General features: G+C 36.5%; 4 protein-coding genes across 4 annotated transcripts in view; 1 reads left to right on the forward strand and 3 right to left on the reverse strand.

Annotated features, from left to right (window-relative positions):
• CBG21662 overlaps nucleotides 1-7199 on the reverse strand; it is a gene marked incomplete at both ends in the record, with an annotated part of 12012 nt that extends 4813 nt beyond the window's left edge. Inside the window, 7 exons of the mRNA XM_045235248.1 lie at nucleotides 1776-2315; nucleotides 2672-2829; nucleotides 3401-3736; nucleotides 4150-4431; nucleotides 5311-5452; nucleotides 6310-6446; nucleotides 7193-7199. Coding sequence (XP_045097396.1) covers nucleotides 1776-2315; nucleotides 2672-2829; nucleotides 3401-3736; nucleotides 4150-4431; nucleotides 5311-5452; nucleotides 6310-6446; nucleotides 7193-7199 — 1602 coding nt within the window. The remainder of the gene's footprint in view (nucleotides 1-1775; nucleotides 2316-2671; nucleotides 2830-3400; nucleotides 3737-4149; nucleotides 4432-5310; nucleotides 5453-6309; nucleotides 6447-7192) is intronic.
• Nucleotides 7200-10785: 3586 nt separating this feature from the next.
• On the reverse strand, nucleotides 10786-11184 carry CBG21663 (the record flags this gene model as incomplete). The annotated part of the gene is made up of 3 exons (XM_002632864.2): nucleotides 10786-10888; nucleotides 10938-11006; nucleotides 11054-11184. The coding sequence occupies 3 exons, from the start codon at nucleotides 11182-11184 to the stop codon at nucleotides 10786-10788; spliced, it is 303 nt and encodes a 100-aa protein (XP_002632910.2).
• Nucleotides 11185-12451: 1267 nt separating this feature from the next.
• On the forward strand, nucleotides 12452-19282 carry CBG21664 (the record flags this gene model as incomplete). The annotated part of the gene is made up of 5 exons (XM_002632865.1): nucleotides 12452-12555; nucleotides 12597-12705; nucleotides 17084-17612; nucleotides 18590-18609; nucleotides 18956-19282. The coding sequence occupies 5 exons, from the start codon at nucleotides 12452-12454 to the stop codon at nucleotides 19280-19282; spliced, it is 1089 nt and encodes a 362-aa protein (XP_002632911.1).
• Nucleotides 14655-15896, reverse strand: CBG21665 (the record flags this gene model as incomplete). The annotated part of the gene is made up of 6 exons (XM_002632866.1): nucleotides 14655-14933; nucleotides 14981-15250; nucleotides 15296-15459; nucleotides 15503-15603; nucleotides 15653-15721; nucleotides 15766-15896. 6 exons carry the CDS (start codon nucleotides 15894-15896, stop codon nucleotides 14655-14657), a joined length of 1014 nt encoding a protein of 337 aa, XP_002632912.1.
• Nucleotides 19283-21273: the final 1991 nt, after the last annotated feature.

A 21273-nucleotide genomic window follows, 5' to 3' on the forward strand; every position in this document is an offset into this window, starting at 1 on the left:
AGGATGTAAACGTAAGGCATTTCGTCAGATTTTTCCCCTCAAAGTGAACCAATCGGAATTTCTGAATAAAATGGAATTTATGAATCACTCTGGAATTTCTGAATCACTTTGCGGATGATCGACTTTGCCGTTTTCACCAATATTAAGACATTTCGTAGCAAGATGCTTATTGTAAACACACAAAAAACCAACTTCCCAATTTTGTAGAATTTTGAAAAAAAAGTTTTTTTTCGAAATTTTGGAGAACCAAAAAAAAGTTCTAGAATGTTTTTTCCTTGAGATTTTTTGATGAGATTCAGCATAAGTATTTATGCATGTGCAGACATAATATTTGAAAAGTTTCATTCCGATAGGTCCACTTTGAGGGGAAAAATCTGACGAAATGCCTTACGTTTACATCCTTTTATACGGTACTGTATATCTTTCTACAATGAATGCTTTGGAAAGGGACATCAACTACAAAAACATAAATTTGGACATTTCCAATGTTTTCAGCAACTTTGAAATCAAGGGAATGGATTCTGGGGGTAGTATACGAGCTTAAAAATCGGTAGATTTTGTAAAAATGACATTTTTAAAGGTTTATTGTATGTGTAGAGTGGAACTTTTTGAACAATCTAAATTTTCTATGTGTAAATTCAAAAGGTGGCAAGGATGATTACAAGAAGAAAATATAGAATTCGTGACTCCTTCCTTACTAAACAACACTGTGAACATGGCTTCCGCATTGCATATTTTTATGCTTGAAACTATGTCTGTCAGAAATGTTGCATGGTTCCGGGAATCCAAAATACAGGTTTTCATAGTTCAATGTATGTTCCTGTATGAACACTAAAATGGCTTCCTCTTATGCTAGTCAGCTCAATCAGGTGCCTACCTAGAAAGATGCATTACCACTCAGAACATAGTGGTAAAAATGAGATAAAATTAGAAAAATTAACGAAAAACTTCATTTTCAGTACATGTTTGTCAAAAACGGATGTGGCCCAATTTTGAGTATAGATACAACCAAATTTTTCACATTAATGAATACATTTTGATCCCTTTTTGCTATATTTCGTATTTTCATTACATTTTAAAATCTGTGTTTTGAGTTATCTTTCATTGTTTCAAGTGAACTTATATGTGACGTTTTTTTCGGGCCATTTTTTCGATTTTTTTAATTTTGCCAAATTGAAGAAATGGTAGCGGTCTCAAATGGTATTCATTAATTGACAATCCGAATTAGTATTTACTTCAATCATATCCTGTTCAGTCCATATTCACAGTTTTCGAAAAAATTCAAAATTTTAAGTGAACTTATAATTATGTTACGCAGTGTATAAGAATGAGACTGATGTAATCGAGAAAGGGATATACATGTAGACAGTTTGTAACAGAATTTTGTGATTTCCAGAGAAATCAATTTTGTCAAAAATTTTGGGAGTCGGAGCCAATCTGATAGAAGATTCTCACCTACTCTGCTTGCTTCTTGTTTGATGCAAAATATTGAACAGTTTATTCATTTTTGTACTATTGAATGACTTGAAAGGGTTTCTATAGCTTTCCAAAATACTTCAATCTTGAAAAAAGTAAATCATAACCTTTCGATAAATCGATTGGCAAAAAATCACCTTTTTTTTAAAATTACAACTTGAACTGTGAATTCTACTTATTTTTTTGTGAAGCTTGTGAAATTTTGAAACCTGGGCTGTAACAGTTCTAAGCAAAAGTTTAGAATTTGAAAAAAAAAACCACTGCTTCGCCTATCCCTTATCCGTATTTTTCTAGCAAACCTTGATATAAATAGTCCCTGACGTTGGTGCCGCAAACTTAATCGCCACTGAAATCCCAGACATTCGACATTCGGTTGACAATCTTGCCTTCACTCGTCCCTCTGATTCTTCAGAAGACGTCAGTGGAGATTTCTCCCTAGAATCTTCAATCTCTCGGGAGAAATCATCAGCATCATCTATCACTGTTCCTTCGACTTCTGCTTTCGTTTCTCTTCGATCTCCTAGATTCGTAGTAGTCGTCACTCCATGAACTGCTTCTATCGCTTGATTATCCTTTAGAAGATTGTCATCTTCAAATTCTACACTGTTTCCTGTTGTGGACACTTCGAAATTGGCGGCTCCTTGAGCAACACTCTTCTGGGATGTTGTTTCTGGCTCATCCACACTATTTTGAATTAGTTCCGGTGGTGTTTCAGGTGTGGTTATCATTATTTTGGGGTCTGTGGGATCACAGATTTTATCAAAATAATCTGTGAAGTTGGCCACTACGAATTCGTTGGGTCTTGAGAATTGGGATATGTCGGATAGTTGGCATTCGTCCTGAAAATTATTCGGACTGTTACAGTTATAAATTATTATATTTTCGAGAAAGTTCTCATTGGTCCATTCTCACAGACAGGATATGAATTTTCTTTTGAGCTCTCGCCAAAACTGAATACTCTCCGTTTTATATATCCTACATATCTTCAGAGGAAGCCTAGAATTTTCTGGTGGGAATTTTTGATAAACCCAACTCTAGAACCTTCTAGAAGTTTCTAAAAATTGACTAGAGATCATTGTGAGATTTCTTCCGATTTCTCGAGGTTTGGCCACTTTTTACAGCAATTACAATGGGAATTTCAAGTCGGAATCCCCTTTTCACATGAGAAAAACTTTTTTGAAACTGGAAAACTAACATCCATATAAAAATAAGTGGCACTTGAACATCTTGCTCCATCCTTCATGCACTGACTCAAACATTCGTGTTGAGAAAGTGCTGAAATCGTTTTGTAGGCACTCGTCATCATTCGATTGGCAACCAGTTCGAAACTTGCTTCTATGCATTGCAGATTTGCTGAAAAGTGGGTGTTTTGATTCGTTGAAGTTTAATTGTTTTACAGTTTCTGTGGGCAGGTTTCTAGAGAATGCAACTCAAGGTTATTGGTGCGTCCGGGGCAGGAATGAAGTATGATGTCGGTTGATCGGTTTTCGAATTTTTCGAAAGACAGAAAACTCTGGAGCCATGCGGAGTCGTAAGACTTGTGGGCATTTTCAAAAGACCCTCATTTTCAGTTTCGGCTCAAAAAATTTCCAAAATTTTCCAGAAGCTTTTCAAAAAAGTTAGTTTGATTAGAAAGTGCGGATTGATATTAATGGAAAGCACGAAAAATAAATTAAACCCTTTTTCCTCAATCTTTCATGCATTACCTGGAACTGCAAAAATTTTTTTTTAATCCTAATTTTCAATATTTAATGAATTTTTTTTCGTTTTCAATTAGTAGATAAAGTTTTCATAATTGTTGTGGAGAAGATAGACGAACTGGTAGCCGTATAGAATCAAATTTTGAAGAAGTCAAAAATTGTTAAATTACAGATTTTTTAAATTGAAGTCAAAACTTCAAATTACTACACCAAAAAAAACTTACTTGGCAAACAATACTTTTCAAAATACTCTCCACTATTCAATGGTGCCAAATTGAATCTCTTGTCGCCTTCTGAACCATATCTGTTAGATATCAAATCTCTCAAAGAAAACGTACTGTGTCCCACGTAACTACTTTCCGCTGTCAAATGACACTCCTGTTTGGAATTACTATAAGCGAACGCTTTACACGGAAATCGTTCCTCTCCGATTTTGTTGGATTGGCACAACTGATTGCATTCTTGAGCATCTGAGCTTTCCACGATGACGTCCTTGGATTCGTCGATCAAATATTCTTCGGTACGGACCCAATGAAGGGTTTCTGATGAGCGACAGGAAACTGGAAAAGGAAATATTTTCGAATATTAATTCTGGAAATCGTTTGAAAGACTAAACTGAGCGCTGTGCGTTGTTTCGGATTGTCGTAGTATTTTTTTAGCACGGTTCTCCCAATGTGTTCACTAGGACATGTTAACATGGTGGCCTTACTTTTGCAAGTTGAGATTTCTAGGCCACCATGGCCTAAAAAGAGCCTGATATTCACATGGTGTGTTTTCTATTCCGTTTATTATAATGGCCTGGAAAACTCAACTTGGAAAAGTTAGGCCCTCATGTTAAAATGGTCTAGAAAGCAAACCACAGACGAGAAATAATACTATAACTAAAGTTTGATTGTACAAATGACCTGCTTGTGACAGTAACGAAATTTTATTTTTTTTTATTTCAAAAACCAACTACACTTTTTTGACTCACCATCCGCACAATTATTCTCAAAATAATCGACCAAAGTGTCCAAAATATTCGTCCTGAACAGTTTTGGATAGATGAATTTGCTGTCTCGATTCATAATACATTCTCCAGTTTCATAGTAGTAAATTGCAGATTTGCACAGAAAATTGTACGTTTTTTGGGATAATGCACATTTTGAGAGACAGTCAGAGAGACCGTCTACCGTAATCACTTTCATTGCATGACCGATGAGAACAGATTGAGGATAGCGTTCGAATGAATATGGGGCGTTGCAGACCGCTTCTTCTGTAATTTTCTGGAAGTTTCACATTCTAATAACTACAAATCATTGAGTGTTCCTTTAATTGGTTCTACAAACATTGTGAAACAGAAAAAAGTTTTTTTTTTCCAATTTTTCAAACTTAGTTTTTATTTCATACATGTGGATGGCCGGGCCGGCCCGCTTGCCTCCAAACCCTCGGCCCGGCCCGGCCTGGCCCGCTCGGCCCGCCTAGGACAACTTTTCGAAAATGTTACTTTTCAAACGTGTCAATACATTTTTAATAGCAAAAATATTAATCCAAATGCATACAACCATCCGAAAAAGTCAATTTAATTGAATTTTTAGCAAAAAAATCAAACTTCATTAAGCCAAGGATGAATTTTTTTTCTAAAAACGACCTCAAAACAGTTTTTTCGACAGAATCGTCCTCTAATGTGGATTTTTATTTATTAAGGAGAAAAGCCATCTTGAAAAATGATGATTTGCTCTACAATTTCGAAATTTTCAAAAAGCGGGCTGGCCATGTGTAATTTTTTCCGGCCCGGCCCGGCCCGCTTTCAGAAAAATCTCAGCCCGGCCATGGCCCGGCCCGGCCCGGCCCGGTCCGGCCCGCGGGCCGGCCATCTTTTCCACGAGTATTACAGAATGATATTAATTGAAATACTGTATCTTGTTTATGAACGAAGTTACAAGTCAAAAAACCTGCTGAGTTACACTTCCACATTTTTATGGCTTGTAACTTTTTTCATAGACAAGATACAATTTTTAAAATAGTATCATTTTGTAGTAATTGTTGAGTTGTGTCATATTTAATCTAGCTAAAAAGAAAATATTGATTCTAAAAGAAATTATGGCATGTCCCGTTTTTAAATATGAACACAAGTCATAGCTCAATTACTCACCCAATAAACAAATCTGTTGAAAGAACGATATCGTTTGTGATGCTTTTGCTAGAACCGATGCTCCAAAAGGCTGACCATCGTCTGAATGGTGTGAGCATTGAAGAATCGAGGCGTCGTATTCGAATGAAAGACATTCTTCGGCCTGAAAAAAAAATCAGAGTTGGAGGGATAGGTTTTAACTAGGTTCATCGAAATTCCGGCTTCCGTGAAATTCTGTTTTTGCATACCACTTTTTTGCATACCTTATTTATTAATTCTCACTTGCTGAGCCAGTAGTTAGGCCCAAATTGAAATAGTGAGAACATTTTTTGTAAAAACTTCAGAAAAACATTTAAAAAGCGAAGTTTCTCAATTACCGTAAACACTCTAATAGAACGCCATCCGGACTGTCCACTTTGAGCCTATATATCTCAATTCTTTTGAAAGATATCAAAAAGTTGTCAACTACATAATTAAACGTTTATCATAATATCAGCAACATTTTATGAGTAAACTACTTTTTGATATCTCTCCCAGAAAATGAGATACATGGGCTCAAGCTCAAAATTGTGAAAGAATGCCTCTAACCCGTCAACTTTAAGCGCATATATCTCGCTTCCTGTAAAAGATATCAAAAAGTGGTCAACTGACAAACTGTTTATCATAATATCAGCAATATTCTATCAGTTGGCAGACTTTCGATATCTCTAACAGGAACCAAGATAACTTGGCTAAAATCTAAAAGTTAGGGGTGTCATTCAATTTAAGCGTTTACGGTAATTATGATCACACATGAAATAGGTCTCCTCTAAAAAACGTATAATTTTTATTTAGCGACTACACCGCATTTACGAGTAGTATACAATGCACACAGGCACACAGGCCAGTTTGCGCCTCTTCAGCTGTCATTTAGCAGTCTTTCGGTAGTCCCCCTTTACCTGTGCAACATCTTACTAAACTTAAACTTAAGACCTAGTTGAAACAGCAAAATTTTTTCATAAATTTTCTGAACATGCTCACCGCCAACGAGTTAGAACAAGCATTTGCACACTCGTTCAACGTCACATCTTTCAAGACTTTTGTGGAGAATTCCATGAGACGAGTCCCTTCGGAACGCAGATATGTCGTAGCATTTGGAGCTGAGCAACGGGAGGATGCTGAAAGAAATGGGTTACTGTAGATAGTTTTAATGTTAATAGTTCATAGGTTACTGTATGTGGTATTTTGAGTTGTGTAAGATCCTATTCCATAATACAGATTTTATGAAACAAGAAACATAGTTGAAACAGTGTATTTTCGGAAATTACTATTTCAGATGCAAACTTTAAGTTTCTCAAAAATCTTAAAATCAATGAGTCGTGGATTAAACCTTCTCTAAAAAAGGTTTGTAGATCCAGAGAAGAATGAATAAAAAACTCGACGAATCTCAGATTCCTGGAAATTTCTTGAAGATTCTCGAATGTTTTGAAAAAACCGAAACAGAGAATCTAGGCCACGACTAGAAAAGTGCTGAAATAATTTATTTTCTATGTTTCTTTTCGGCGGGAATACAAAAAAAAGGGATTAGGAGATCCTTCTTAAAGTACCTATTCGTATAGTCTTCGCAGCCATTTTAAGAGGTTTAACAAGTTTTTGGAAAATCTTACAGTGCCTACAGTAATCCCTTGTATAAACCTCGTTAAAAAGTTAAATTCTTGTTGCATTTTCGAATCAAATGGTTCATGTCCCAGAAGATTTTGTCTGCAGTTACAGTGTTTGCAGAAACTAGATTACTGTATGAACCAATATTGATACTGAAACTTCACCGAATTCAAGCAGAAACCCCGAGAAAATTATTCTTCAAATTTTTCACTATTTCAAATTTATCGTAAAATTTTGGAATCCCCGACCCTATAATAAAAACATTTCATGGTAGGTCTATAGGCTTTACAGTAGTTTTTTGAGGTTAACCAGTTTATGTTAAAATCTTACAGTGTCTACAGATACCCACAGTAATCCCTATAACCCTCATTCTTTTTTCTCTTAATTTCAACTTTTTCTTCTTTAAACATCTACTTCTTACTAAGGAAACTTTTCTGTGTGTGTGTCTGTGTGTCTGTCTCGGACATTTACTTGAATAACTCCAAAGGGCATGGAACTCCTATAATGGTGTGGTATGTAGTCATGGACTACCGAGCGCTTCATGTCCATGGTGTTCTGGGCCTTTTAGCTAATCGGGAACCTATAGGGTTGAGAATCGAAAATTTCAAAATTATGTTGAAACTCACTAAAACTTCAAGGAATTCTCAAAAACGGTTTTCAGGCCTATCTATGTGCTGCCCACAAAAAATTGAGCTGAAAGCTTCGCAACAGAATTTTTTTGTAACATTTTTTTCGTGATTAACTCAAATTCTGTGACCTACTGTAAATTTGGTTGCCGTGTTTTTTTCGACTGCAAAACATTCTAGAGAATTCCAGGACAGTTTAGAATACTCTCGAAAGCTCTACATCATTCCAGAAAATTGCAGAAACTTCCAGAAAGATCCAGAAAATTCTAGAAAATTCCAGAACTTTCTCGAAAATTCCAGAACATTCTAGAAAATTCCAGAGCATTCTAGAAAATTCCAGAACATTCTCGAAAATTCCAGAACATTCTAGAAAATTCCGGAACTTTCTCGAAAATTCCAGAACATTCTAGAAAATTCCAGAAAATTCTCGAAAATTACAGAACAATCTCGAAAATTCCAGAACTTTCTCGAAAATTCCAGAACATTCTAGAAAATTCCAGAAAATTCTCGAAAATTCCTGAACATTCTAGAAAATTCCAAAAAATTCTCGAAAATTCCAGAACAATCTAGAAAATTCCAGAACTTTCTAGACATTTCTAGACAAACGAAAAATTCTGGAGTTGTTAAACTGGACAATAGAAATGTGGTCCCATACAACAAGTACCTCTCCAGAAAGTTCAGAAGTCATGCGAATTTGGAAATTCGTGGGAACGTCGTAGCAGTTAAATTCTTCCGAATTCTGACAGCAAAACTATGAAAAAAACCTATTATTTGTCTTCCGAAATCAGAAATAACCCCCTTTTTTCTCGATTTTCAACGATTTTCGACTGTTTATCATAATTTTTTTTGCAGAAATTTGTGGAAAATCAGTTTTTATGAATTTTTATTATCTTTTCTGTCGTTTCGACGGGCAATTTTCTGTTACAGGTCTGATAGTCCGAAAAATGAGTCTAGGACTGAAAATGGTGACCAGAACTACTGCTATAGCCAAAAATTCATAATCTTCCACAAGTTTCTGCAAAAAAAAATACGAAAAACAGTCGAAAATCGTTGAAAATCGAGAAAATAGGAGGAAAAATAGAAAAAATTGCCTCCGTAAATCGACAACGGCCCCTGGCCTAGAAAATTCCGGAAACTCTTCCATGAGAATTTCGAGCAATTTTTTGGGATTCAAACACAAAAATCGCAGTAAAAGACACATTTTCGAGAAAAAAAAGCAAATTTCTTATATAAAAAATTATTTTAAACACAGACAGATAAAGTACAGAAGTGAGCGATTGGAAACGACGATGGAATCAGCTGAAATCAAAATCCTGGCCTAAAATAACTTTTTTTCAGACAAAAATCCCTTAATTTCCGATTTATTTCTGATTTCGGAAGACAAATAATAGGTTTTTTTCATAGTTTTGCTGTCAGAACTCGGAATTCATGCCTTTTCATTGGTTTTTCCTTCATCTCTACAAAGTTTTGTAAACTACAGAAGTGAAAAAAAAAACTACATGAAATCTAACAGAAAATTTTCAGTGCCGAATTTCAGAATTTTAAATTACGTTGTGCCCATTTTCAGATATAGTCGTGGGAAATTTTCCGGAAGTTGTTTTTTCTCAACCTCTTTCACTTTCTTCCTGCTTTAGAAACCACCGAATATGTACAGGTTGCGGTGGGAGAAGGGAAACTGGGTGAATTGGTGCGCGTGGGTGCACGAAAAACTGAAGTCGCGAGTTCAATCCCGACCAGATCCGAACTTTTTGTTTTTGTGCAACTACCTAGATGTACGCCTTCAGACTGCGTACCCGCTCGGTCAATGTACCCCTTGAGCATGATGTACCCTATTTCGATGTACCCCTGGAGAATGGACCGAAATTCTGTCCGAATTTCTGAGATTTTGAAGTGCTGAAAATCTGAGATTCTCAGACTGTGAAGTTCCGAAATTCTCAGATTCCGAAATACTGAAATTCCAAAGTTCTGAAATTCAGGAATTCAGAAACCCCCTCAAAAAAAATTGTACCCCCGAATCACAAGCGTTGTACCCCTAAATGAAATGAGTTGTACCCCAGAATCATTGGTAGTTTGTACCCCCGAATCGTTGTACCCCCGAATTTTTGTACCCACGAATTTTGTACCCCCGAATCATTGTTGATCTGATTTTTCCCTTTTTTATGGTTTTAGAATTGTTCTTCTAATCAATTGTTCTACTAATAAATTTTCAAAAAATAAAATGATAATTGGAACTTTTTGAATTTAAACTGAAGCCAGTGGAAATCGCGGCGTAGCCGCGAATTTTCAAAAATCCATGACCATATAATAGAAATGCGCCAATATTACCTACCTTGCAAAATTGGAACCAAAAACCCAAGTAAAGTATCACAAGCATCAAAAGTTCAGTTCAAATGAAAAAACACTCTTGAGAATCTTCAGAATTATGGAAAAGTGTGAAAGATGAATGCGGCTAGCGTTAGCCGTTTTCTTCTCGGGAAGAAGAAAAGGTTGAATAGAAAGTGTATTCCACTCTCCGGAATCCGTGACCTGGATATATTGAATTGTATTGTAGAGACGACGTCGTCAAGAAGTCAGAAGAAGAAGACGAGTAGCCAGGGCAGCTTCAACCGATAATTGCTTCTTCGGACAGTCCGGCTAATGAACCGCCCGTGTCGACGGAAAAAGAAGAAGAAAATGGGTAAAAAGAAGAGACGATGGTGCCAAATGACGAACAGTATCGAAACATGTTTCGGTAATTAGGATGCGTAGTATCCTCTGGTAAAGCGATGATTTTTCGAGAGAAGATTGAGTAGACACCGGGGGAAGTTGATTTAGCATTTTTGGGTGGGTTTCTGACAATTGAATCAAATAACATCGTCTGATTGGAAGAGAGGAAAATAAATGGCATTTTAGCTAGAACCGAAAACTTTTTCAAATTTTTTGTTAATTTAGTTTTTTCGGGGTTTATTTCTTGAATTTTTCCAAAGCTTTTTTTTCGGAACATTTTTGATTTTTTAATGGACTATTTCCGTTTTTCATGAGGTTATTCACCAAAAAACGTAAGAAAAAATGCAAAGAAATTGTATATAATCTTATTTGAAAACACGAAATAAATATATTTTTTCTGAAGGGCGAGCTACTCACTTCAACAAGCCAAAGACCAGTAACAGAATTTCCGGTTTCAGGAAGTTTGACCACCGCGATAATAGAGAGAGTGTACCCTGGAATATCTCATTTAATTTTTTAACTATCATTCCTTAGAGGATTTAGATCGAAACTCGAGGTCATCTTGGAAACAGCATTTACATAATCCTCTGAAAACGAAAAACAGCTGACTGCCACGGGGCAGTAATCTGAAATAACATAAAGGATTTTAAGATAATATATTATAGTGTTTTATACCTTGCCGAAGACATCATGGTGCCACAAAAACTCAAACAATCGGATATAGTGAGTGCAAAAATAATTGATCTGAAATTCTAAAACATTTTAGTAAATAACTTTTGAAATTAACAAACGCATAAGTTTTTATCGATTCTGGAGTGTATTTGAGAATAACGTAAATCAGAATGAGGTTAGCTACAAACGATATTGGTCCCACAATGAAATCAAATCCGATCGATATTCCGTCTGACCAGTGCTCGTACATATCGAATAAACTGATTGATCAGGAAGAAAATGTTCAGTTTTCAATAAATAGGGATTCACAAAGGATATGTTCTAGTGTAAAAGGATATGGTATTTAAACGCTCGGTATTTTGTCTATCTGAGAAAAACCTTTCAACTCTAACCTTCAAAATTCCTAAATGTCCGTCTACATTTCGAACCTAACTATTCTTAATTTTTAAGATCAAAATTTTTGAGATCATGTAATCTTACGAAAAAAAAATCTTTCAATTCTAGAATTTTAAATGCCTACATTTTCGTCTCACAATCAGTTTTGAACCAATTTTGTTGGAATCAATTTTTTTTGGAAACGAGACTAACAGTTCGAGGTGTTACTGAGCCTAGCTCAAAATTGTGCTCGAGCTTGGTACCGAAAAAAAAGTTCAATTGAAATATTTTTCAAAACTGTCAAAGATTGAAAGATGTTCTTAGTCACTACACTTGCCATTGCAGTTAGTAAATTGCAAAAAAAAACTTTTACCAGTAAAATCAAGTTTTTTTTCACAAAAGTCAGAATTACCGAATGTTAATTTGGGTCATATTGGTTTTTCTTAAATCACAAACGATGGCTCAGAATCGCATGAAGGATATCAATAGACGATCCAGCTCTGAAAAAAAAAGAAAAAAAAATGAAAATCTGTCAAAACAGACTTTTTTGAGACTACTGTAACTATTTCCAACAGAAAAGTGTCAATTTTCCTCCCCTAAAAATTGAGATTTTCATTTTTCAGGGTGCTCCTATAATTATTGGACGCCTGCAGGAAGGTCTATTGTTGGTACGGGAGCCATATCCTTCTTCCCATGTTCCAGGGACCGCTGTCAGAATTTAATAATAATAATAATTTATTGATTCAGGACTATCAGTCACTTATAAAATTAATGTGTTACAAATTAAACAAATGAGTTAGAAATTATGTTCGTCTAGGAACAGGAAAGAAGGGGAGTACGATGAATTCGAACTTTCGCGAAATCGAACTGTCCCGAAATCGAACTCGTTCGAATTAGAACTGTCCCTTTTTCGAACACGCCCAGAACAGAACAACAACGGAATCGAACTGCTATAAATTCGAACTGTGCGGTGTCGAACTGTACCGGATTGGAACTCTGTTAGCAACAGGGCGCGCTTGCTTTTTTAAAATTATTTTTGTCAACAAATTTTGCATGTTTTCTCCAGAAAATAACTTTTTTCACTTATTTCGGATATTTTGCGGATTTCTCTTCCCGTTTCGAGAATATAAACTTTACAGAAAATGGCTTCTCGTAAAAACAAGCCGATCGTTCAAGTTCAAGGATATGCAATGCGTTTCAAAAAAATGAACAAAAATGGAACAGAGCTTTTTTACTGTGTCGAGCGGTAAAAAATTGCAGCATTACTATAAAACAATATTTTTCCAGAGAAAGACGAGCTCGATGTGATGCAGCTTATCTTTTCGACAGAAGGAACAACACGTTCACTGTTAAAAATCAGCATGCGAGACACGACGAGGATTTTGTCAGAAGTGAAGTTAGTAGTGAAGTTAGCATACAAAGACATACAAAGATGGATTGGAACGAGTTGAAACTAAATCCGAATTTCCAGGTCTGTTTCTACTCTTGAACACCTAAATTGATTTTTTACTACACTTCAGGTGAATCGAAACAGAAAACTCACCAACGCATTGAAGGACGGGAGACTCATCAAGACGCTAATAAATCAGCCAATCCCGCCAATTATGCCTTTGACTGGTCTTAATTTATTAGACACCATCTCCGACGCCATTCTGTTTAAAAGTCATGAATTCTTTCTTTTTTAAACACATATTTTCTATTTTCAAATTGTTTTTTCCTCACTGTATTCAAATAAAAATGCTTTTTTTGTTGTAAAAATGATTTTTTTCTGGAGAAAACTTGAAATTTTCAAAGGTAATGCAAGCGCGCTCTGTTGCTAACAGAGTTCCAATTCGGGACAGTTCGACACCGAATCAGTTCGAGTTGGAAAAGTTCGATTCCGTTCTTGTTTCTGTTCTGGGCGTGTTCGAAAAAGGGACAGTTCTAATTCGAACGAGTTCGATTTCGGGACAGTTCGATTTCGCGAAAGTTCGAATTCATCGTACTCCCGAAAGAAGATAAATTAACATGACTTAAATTAGTTTAAAAAAAGAGATGGATGAAATCAAGGGTGGGAACACGGTTTTTGGAAGCGAGTTCCAGCAGGATATAATACGGAGAGTAAGAAATTGAGCAGAAAGTTTTGAAGCATTTTTTAATGTACAGCGAATGTAATATGGGTGGCGTCTCAGATGATTATGATGAAACGGGATAATGAATAGATTATGGACAATTGCAATTTCCCGGGAAACTAGAGTTTTATACATAAAAACTAGATCGGATAGAAGTCGACGGTACTCTAAGGATTCTAAATTGTGATCACGGAGACAATCAAAGTAGGATATATAGGGATAGTTGAACTTCTTGTAACATCGGAACATGAATGACTTTTGAACGCCTTCAAGAAGCTTGATTTGCTCCTTGAGGACGGGGGAGAAAACAATTGTACCATACTCAAGAATGTGGCGAATGTAGATGACAAAACATTTTACGAAAATATCCATTTTAGACCGGCGGAGAACATTAAAGAAAATGTTAATCCGTTGGTGTGCTTTCCGGAGTGTGGTAGCGAAGTGGTCAGAGAAGGTCAGTGACGAATTGAGAATGACTCCCAAATCACGAATCCTCTGAACAGTTAGCAATTTCTCGTCGTTAATTGAAATATGATTGTTAGTGTTATTAAGACGTCTTTTTTTTCACGGTCCGAGAACTGAGCCTTGAGGAACACCCGAGAGGACTTCCGTCTCTCTGGACAGCTCGCCATTCACGATTACTCGTTGTGTTCTGCCAATGAGAAAAGAGGAAAGCCAGTTGTGCATTTTAGAGACTATGCCATAGGATGTTAGTTTAAGCATGAGCTTTTTGAAGGAAACAGTATCGAAAACATTTTTGAAATCAATGTACACACTATGCGTTGTAGTATTTTTAATAGTTTACCATATCAATCATGCAACCTGCTTTCATTAGTAGATTGAGACCTCCGAGTTACTGCTACTAACAATCTATCAATCAACATCTGTGTGATAATTGGGTATTTCCATGTGTCCTATAATGTTTTTTATTCACAACGAGAAACTGCCATATTGGTATTTATCCTCAATCATTCCATGCCCTTTTCTTATAAGTTCGCTGTCACTTTTCTCGGAGCACATCAACAATCAACAACTTCTTTAAAGTTTTATCTAATAACACGATGGATATTTTCATAAAATGTTTTATCATCTACATACGAGATTTTCTTGAGTACGGAAGAGAAGAAAATAACGTCATTCATGCGAGAGAGAGAGAGAGAGAGAGAGAGAGAGAGAGAGAGATCGTTAGAATTAGATTTGAATGTTGCTCGAAATAAAATATAAAAATAGTTGTCTATGAAGTTCCGGTTGCAGATCTGGACAGGTCTATCAAAACGGGTGCATCGGGGTAAATGGCGAAAACACTACGGAACCATCTGAGAACAACCATTTTGTAAGGTGTGATGAAAATGACAGTGACGATTGGGTTTACGATATACATGATAACTGAAGGCTTTCCGATAAGGTTTTCTAACAATATCATTGTACCGCCAGATGATCCAAATTCTACTAACATGTATAGAAGAGAAGCAATAGAGGACATAAGAGGTCCTATAGCTTGACAAGAGAAAACCTGAAATAATACGATTTTCAATTTGCTTTGAAAATAAAAAAAACAACCAATTCCAGAGAATTGTGAAGTTTTTTAAGAGCTTCCGATTGTTGATATTTGCGAGTGAATGCTATAACTCTCCAACGACAAAGAAGAGTGACAAGAATGGCAACAGATGCCGAGGAAACTGATAAAATATGGAAAACAATTTGAGATGGATCTGACAGATTGATGATTGCATAATACGTAGCATTTGAATATACGATATCAGGTTCAAATTTCGCAATCTCCTTGCTTACAAGTTCCATTGGTTGGAGAGCCATATATGCCGCCCAGTTCTGAAATTCATTGAATAATCTTGATTTTGACATCGTTTTTCTTACGAAATAACAAAAATGAAGAGGACAGTAAAGGAGTAGGATAGAATAAACTAAAGTCCTTCTATCGATTTGTTTCAAAGGATTAGTGATTATAAGCATACGATAAACATACGAGAAAATCAGAATGATATGATTGAGTATATAAAATTGAGTATGTTGAGCGTACCCTTCAATATCTAATTTCATTTTTTTTCAACCAGTAAGCCTTACAGATTAGACAGAATTTAGCTCGAAACTCTAAGTCATCTTTAAAACAGTATTTACATAATCCTCTGAAAATGTAAATTAGTTTATCCCTTCGTGGCAAGACCCTGAAATCGCAAAATTGATTTTCAGACAATTAATAAGCATCTCTTAAACCTGACAGAAGTCATAAAGGTGCCACAAAAACTCAAACAGTCGGATATAGTGATTGCCAAAATAATTGATCTGAAATTGCAAAACATTTTGGTTAATAACTTGAAATAACAAACGCATAAGTTTTTGTAGATTCTGGAGTGTATTTAAGGATGATGTAAATCAGGATGAGGTTGGCTACAAACGATATAAATCCCACAGTGTAATCAAATCCAACTGTTATTGAGTCTGACCAATGCTCGTACATTTTGTAAAAATAAGTAAGAGATGCTGATTGTAAGCTCTGAATAAATAGGGATTCGAAAATGATAGGTTTTCCAGTAAAGAAAGTGGTGTTAAACGACATTTTTGTCTTTCTGAGAAAAACATTTCAGTACTAACCTTTAAAGGTTGTCAAATCTTCAATTTAAAGTAAATTGTCATCTTTGATGTTTTATCTTTCTTTCCCATTCTAACTGTAATCTTTGATACATTATTTATTATTTCTTTTCTTTCCCATTCCCATCGCCCCCGAGTACATTCGTTCCCATCTTTTTATGCCTTTCTGAAAACTATAAAAGTATTTTTGTTCTTTTATTGTATTCAATCTTTTCGGATTTTTTGACTAGTTTGTTCTCTTTCCTTTTCTTATACTTTATCTTTTTCTTTTATCTCAATAAATCACCCAAGTTTGAGGTATAATCGTGACCATCTACTGTTGAGATTCAAAAAAGCTGATGAGACATAAGAAAAATAATGTTCTTGAAGTTTCATTCATAAACGCCACTTGAGAAGTTGATCTTGTGGACCAGAGTTGCACGGTCAAGGAAATTTTGTTTTACGGACAACATACACGGACAACGGACAGAATATTTTTCTCACGGACAACGGACCCCAGACAAAATTTTCCAAAATCGACGCGTTTTTGCTGAAAAACTAGAATCTAGAATTATGGAAAATAGCGATGGAATAGAAAAGCGGAGCTCATCCACCATTTTTACTGCTTTCTCAAACGGAAATTTTGTATTGTAATTTTTCTGGTGAATAGACGGACAAAGACAAATTTATCTCCACCGGAGAGAACATTGATGAGCTGAAATCGGCCGAACGATAAGATATACAAAAGGGGGTAAAACATAGATACGAAAACGTTGGGAATTCAGATCGATTTCAAATAAAAAATAACCTACACGGGCAAATATTGGGTGTCGCACCATTTTTTTTTGTCCAAAAATAACACCAAAAAGTAACTTTTTTCAGCTGAATTTCAGAAATGTCAAGAGCTGTACACTAAAAAAATGGGAATATTCCAGTTTTTTCACAATACAAACACAACATCTTTTATGAAAACACCAGAAGTTCAAAAAATAGAGTTAATCTTGGAAAATTAGGAATTCTGAAATTCTGAAATAATGAAAAAAATTCTGAAAGTATAAACAGGTCACCCGGATCTAGGTCACCCGGTTAGGGTCACCCGGACCCGAGTTACCGCATCCAGGACAACCTGGTCCAGGTCACCCGGATCCAGGTCACTCGGATCCAGGTCACCAGAATCCAGGTCACCCGATCAGGGTCATCCGGATCCAAGTGACCCGGATCCAGGTCACCCGGTTAGGGTCACTCGGACCCGAGTCACCGCATCCAGGTCAACCTGGTCCAGGTCATTCGGATCCAGGTCACCCGGGCCCAGGTCACCCGGATCCAGATCACTCGGATCCAGGTCACCCGGATCCAGGTCACCCGGATCCAGGTTACCCGATCAGGGTCATCCGGGCCCAGGTCACCCGGATCCAGGTCACTCGGATCCAGGTCACCCGGATCCAGGTCACCCGGATCCAGGTTACCCGATCAGGGTTATCCAGATCCAAGTTACCCGGATCTAGGTCACCCGGGCCCAGGTCACCCGGATCCAGGTCACCCGGATCCAGGACCCAGTACCTAGGACCCAGGATCCCCGTGTCACCTTCTCTGAAGCCCAGAGAAGGTGAGAACTGATTCTTCCTTTCATTTCCCGCTTCTTTTATATTACTCTCCCAGAGGTCAATGGTTTCTAAACCAATTCACGTTGTTGTTTTTTTTAGAATTTTAAATCTCTTTCGAAGCATTTTTTTGACACGGGCTTTCTTTTTTATTTTTATTTTTCATCACGTTTAAATAAACTTGAATTTTTACTTTGAAATCTGTGAAACTTCTTTAAAGGAGGCCAGACACGACAGTCTACGGAGTTTTCTTGGAGCAAGATCATGTATTCTGACGGAAAATCGTGCGATTGCGACCAATGCGCGCTACTTGACGAGCATTTATTTTTTTTAGAATACACTAGATTTCTTCACTGTTTGGCAATTATTCCCTACTTTTTCTTGTTATTCGGTCATTCTATGATGTCGCCGCATGAAAACAGAAAGAAAAACGAAAATGAACTGATGGGAATCGAACCCGCGATGCGCGACTGAAAGCCAAGCGCGCCCCCCACTACCACAGGTCCTGGGCGATGATGCGCATAAAGGACCCGATCCATATGTGATCCTCTAGAAGTCCGTTTGACACATATCGCGAACAACGAGCTGCGATGAGTCTCATATGTGTGCGATGCGGAAGAGGCTGAATCGAGTGTTCCGAATGCGCGCGTATCCTAGATGGATTCTAGGTGGGTGAGCGATATGTGCGATATGGGTCTGATACGGTAGGCCGACTACAACACTCCGAAATCCCTGATGCGCGCATACCGTAAATCCACATCGGCAACTTTGTCAATTTTTCGTCAATTCAAGCCTACATTTCTGGTTTTTCGATTATTCTTTCGATGTTTTTTGTGAAAAAGAGTTATGGCAGACTAAAAAATTGCTGAATTCTTGCAGAAACATGTATTTCACTCGTCAATTGCTATGTTTTTCGCCAAAATAGATGATATTGAGATTTTTAGATTTCACTTTGTAATTATTGTAAAAATCGTATTTTCAGGTGGAGTACAAGGTAAGTTGGTAAGTGTACAATAATTACAAAGTGTAAATTATAAAAATTTTCGATTTTTCATGCAATTTCAAAATAAGTGAAAGTGTGACATATTTTTTGAAATGAAAAAAACCAATTTTTAGCGATTTTTTCCCATTTTCTTCTGTTTTTGATTGTATTTTTAAAATATGAATTTGCATATCAAATTTAAATGGAAACTGCCATAAGTCTTTTTCAAAACCAAAACATTGAGTTTCGAAAAATCAGTAATATGTCGTTCAAAATATAAAAGAATATGGAATAATAAAGGAAAAATACGAAATCGGAAGACCTGAACTAAATCACATCACAATAGAACTTAACTGATACTTCTAGGAACTCCCAACCAACGTTTTAGTTCATTTCATCGAGTGCCAGCAAGCCAGGCGAGGAGATGCTTTGCGGCGGCGGTGTGCCCCATATGCCCCGTATATGCCCCATACCGGCGTCCTTTCCCTGTACCCAATTCATCGGCGCGTCCTCCGTCGCCCATCCATTATGCGTATGCGCGCCCAGGACCTGTGCTACACCACAAGGGGCTTGTCGTCTGGTGCCGCAAAAACGATTATGAAACGAGGAGTTGGCGCCACTTCGAAGAACGGCCGCGTTCTTGCTTGTACAGTAACAAGGAGTTATGGCTTGGTGTCCATTGTTATTTTCTGACTGTACTATGTCATATATCAAAAAACTAGAATTTTGAAAATTTTCATGTCTGGCCTCCTTTAAAAGATCGTTCCTTTGAACCTAATTATCTTGTTTCCTGTTTGTGATATTAAAACATTGCCAACTGATGGAATTTTTCTGATGTAAAGCCAAAAATGTTCGCTTTCAAAATTTCTGAATACCTTTAACAGGAACCGAGATATATCTGTCCAAAGTTCCCATTTCCAGTTCTTTCTCCACAATGGTCAATTTTTTTCCTGAAACTGTAATTCTGAAAAATATTCGATTCACCTAAGGTTATCCGCCACAACAAAATTGATGTGGTACATGAAATTTATACAATGTACCGTGCCAATCAAATTCAATTTTATCTATTTTTAGTTGAAAATTATAAACTTAAGGAGCCTAAAAATATAATAGATCTTGTTGGATACTCGGGTGTCATCGGCAACTTCAGGTCGGAAGTTGGTCGGCTTCTGGTCGCTGCTTGGTCGTATTATGGACAAGACCGCTACTAAAGCAGACCAAAATCCGAAAAACTTCCGACCAACTTCTGGCCTCATAACGGCAGGGGCCAGGTTTGGTTCGCACTATTGATTATTTTTAAAAGCAAGACAGCCATCGGTTTCAACAATTATTTATTACAAGTAGGCTGGCCAAAATGGCGTTTTCTGGCGCCACACGAAATTTTTGCACTGGCCGCCAGTGCCAGTTTTTAAAGCGGCGTGAATCGCCAGTGAAATTTTTAACTCGCATTAAACGCCGGGTATTTAAAATATGAGTTTTTCAATAAAACATACTTCATAGAGAAAAGATTGAAAAAGAAAAAAAAACGACTGATGATCCGAAACAGTGAAATGGAATGAAATATATATTTTTAGACCTTCGGAATATATGATTACTTCTGGAATTCTGTTTGAAATTCTGAAAATCTGGTGTCTGAAAATGCTGAAATTTTTTTCGAAATAGCAGAGTTTCTTTCTTTCAAAAAGTCTATGATTTGTGTGTTTTAAAAAATTTATGGATTTCATGAAACTCTACTCTTACCTGAAAATTTCTGTACTTCGAATTATCAGGATTTGAGAATTTTTTTGAAATTTCACTATTTTCATCGTTTTCAAGAACAATGTTTGGAGTTTCTGCAATGTCGTGCTAAAATTTTCAAAGTTTACAACTTAAAATTCTAAAAACCTAAACGAATACTTTTGAACTAAACCTCGATTCAGACATAATCACATTAAATATTAATGAAAGATCAGTGGTAACCTCTCAAGTATCAAATTCGTTCTAACATTTTTATAATTCCCATTCTCTCTCTTTAACCTTAATTATCTGACTTCTTGTGGAACATATGGCAAAACTGTCAACTGTCAAAATGTTTTTCTTGATATTTGGAGCATTTTATCAGTGGACAGTTTTCTGGTATCCTCCATGAGAACTGAGATAATTATGATTGAAGCTGCAGTGAGAGGATATTGGTGAATCAAAAGGTAAATTCTATTCTCAAAAAGAAAGCGGCGTTTGACGCCGGTTTAAATTTTAAACAGGCAATTATTGCCTGCTTAAAATTTCGCTGGCTTTTAATGCAAATCACGTGAAATTGGAAGGCCCCTAGCTCTGGCACTGGCGGCCAGCAACAACCCTAGTTCAACCCATTATCGCCAATATTATATCAATTGACACATTTTTTGTTTCTCTTTTAGGAATCGAGATAATTGAGCTCAAAATAACATTGTGGTTTAGGAAACCTAAATGTTAGGCTACCATGTTTAAAGGATGCATGAAAATTTTCAAAATTCTATTTTTTTATATATGCCACAGTACAGTCAGAAAATAACAATGGACACGAAACTCCTTGTTACTGTACAAGCGAGAACGCGACCGTTCTTCCAAGCGGCGCCCACTCCTCGTTTCATAATCGTTTTAGAGCTAGAAACCGACAAGCGCTGTGTATTGTCTATTCAATAAAACGATTATGAAACGAGGAGTGG

Source organism: Caenorhabditis briggsae (genome assembly GCF_000004555.2).
Source record: "Caenorhabditis briggsae complete genome, chrIV, whole genome shotgun sequence".
Classification (NCBI taxonomy): Eukaryota; Metazoa; Nematoda; class Chromadorea; order Rhabditida; family Rhabditidae; genus Caenorhabditis; species Caenorhabditis briggsae.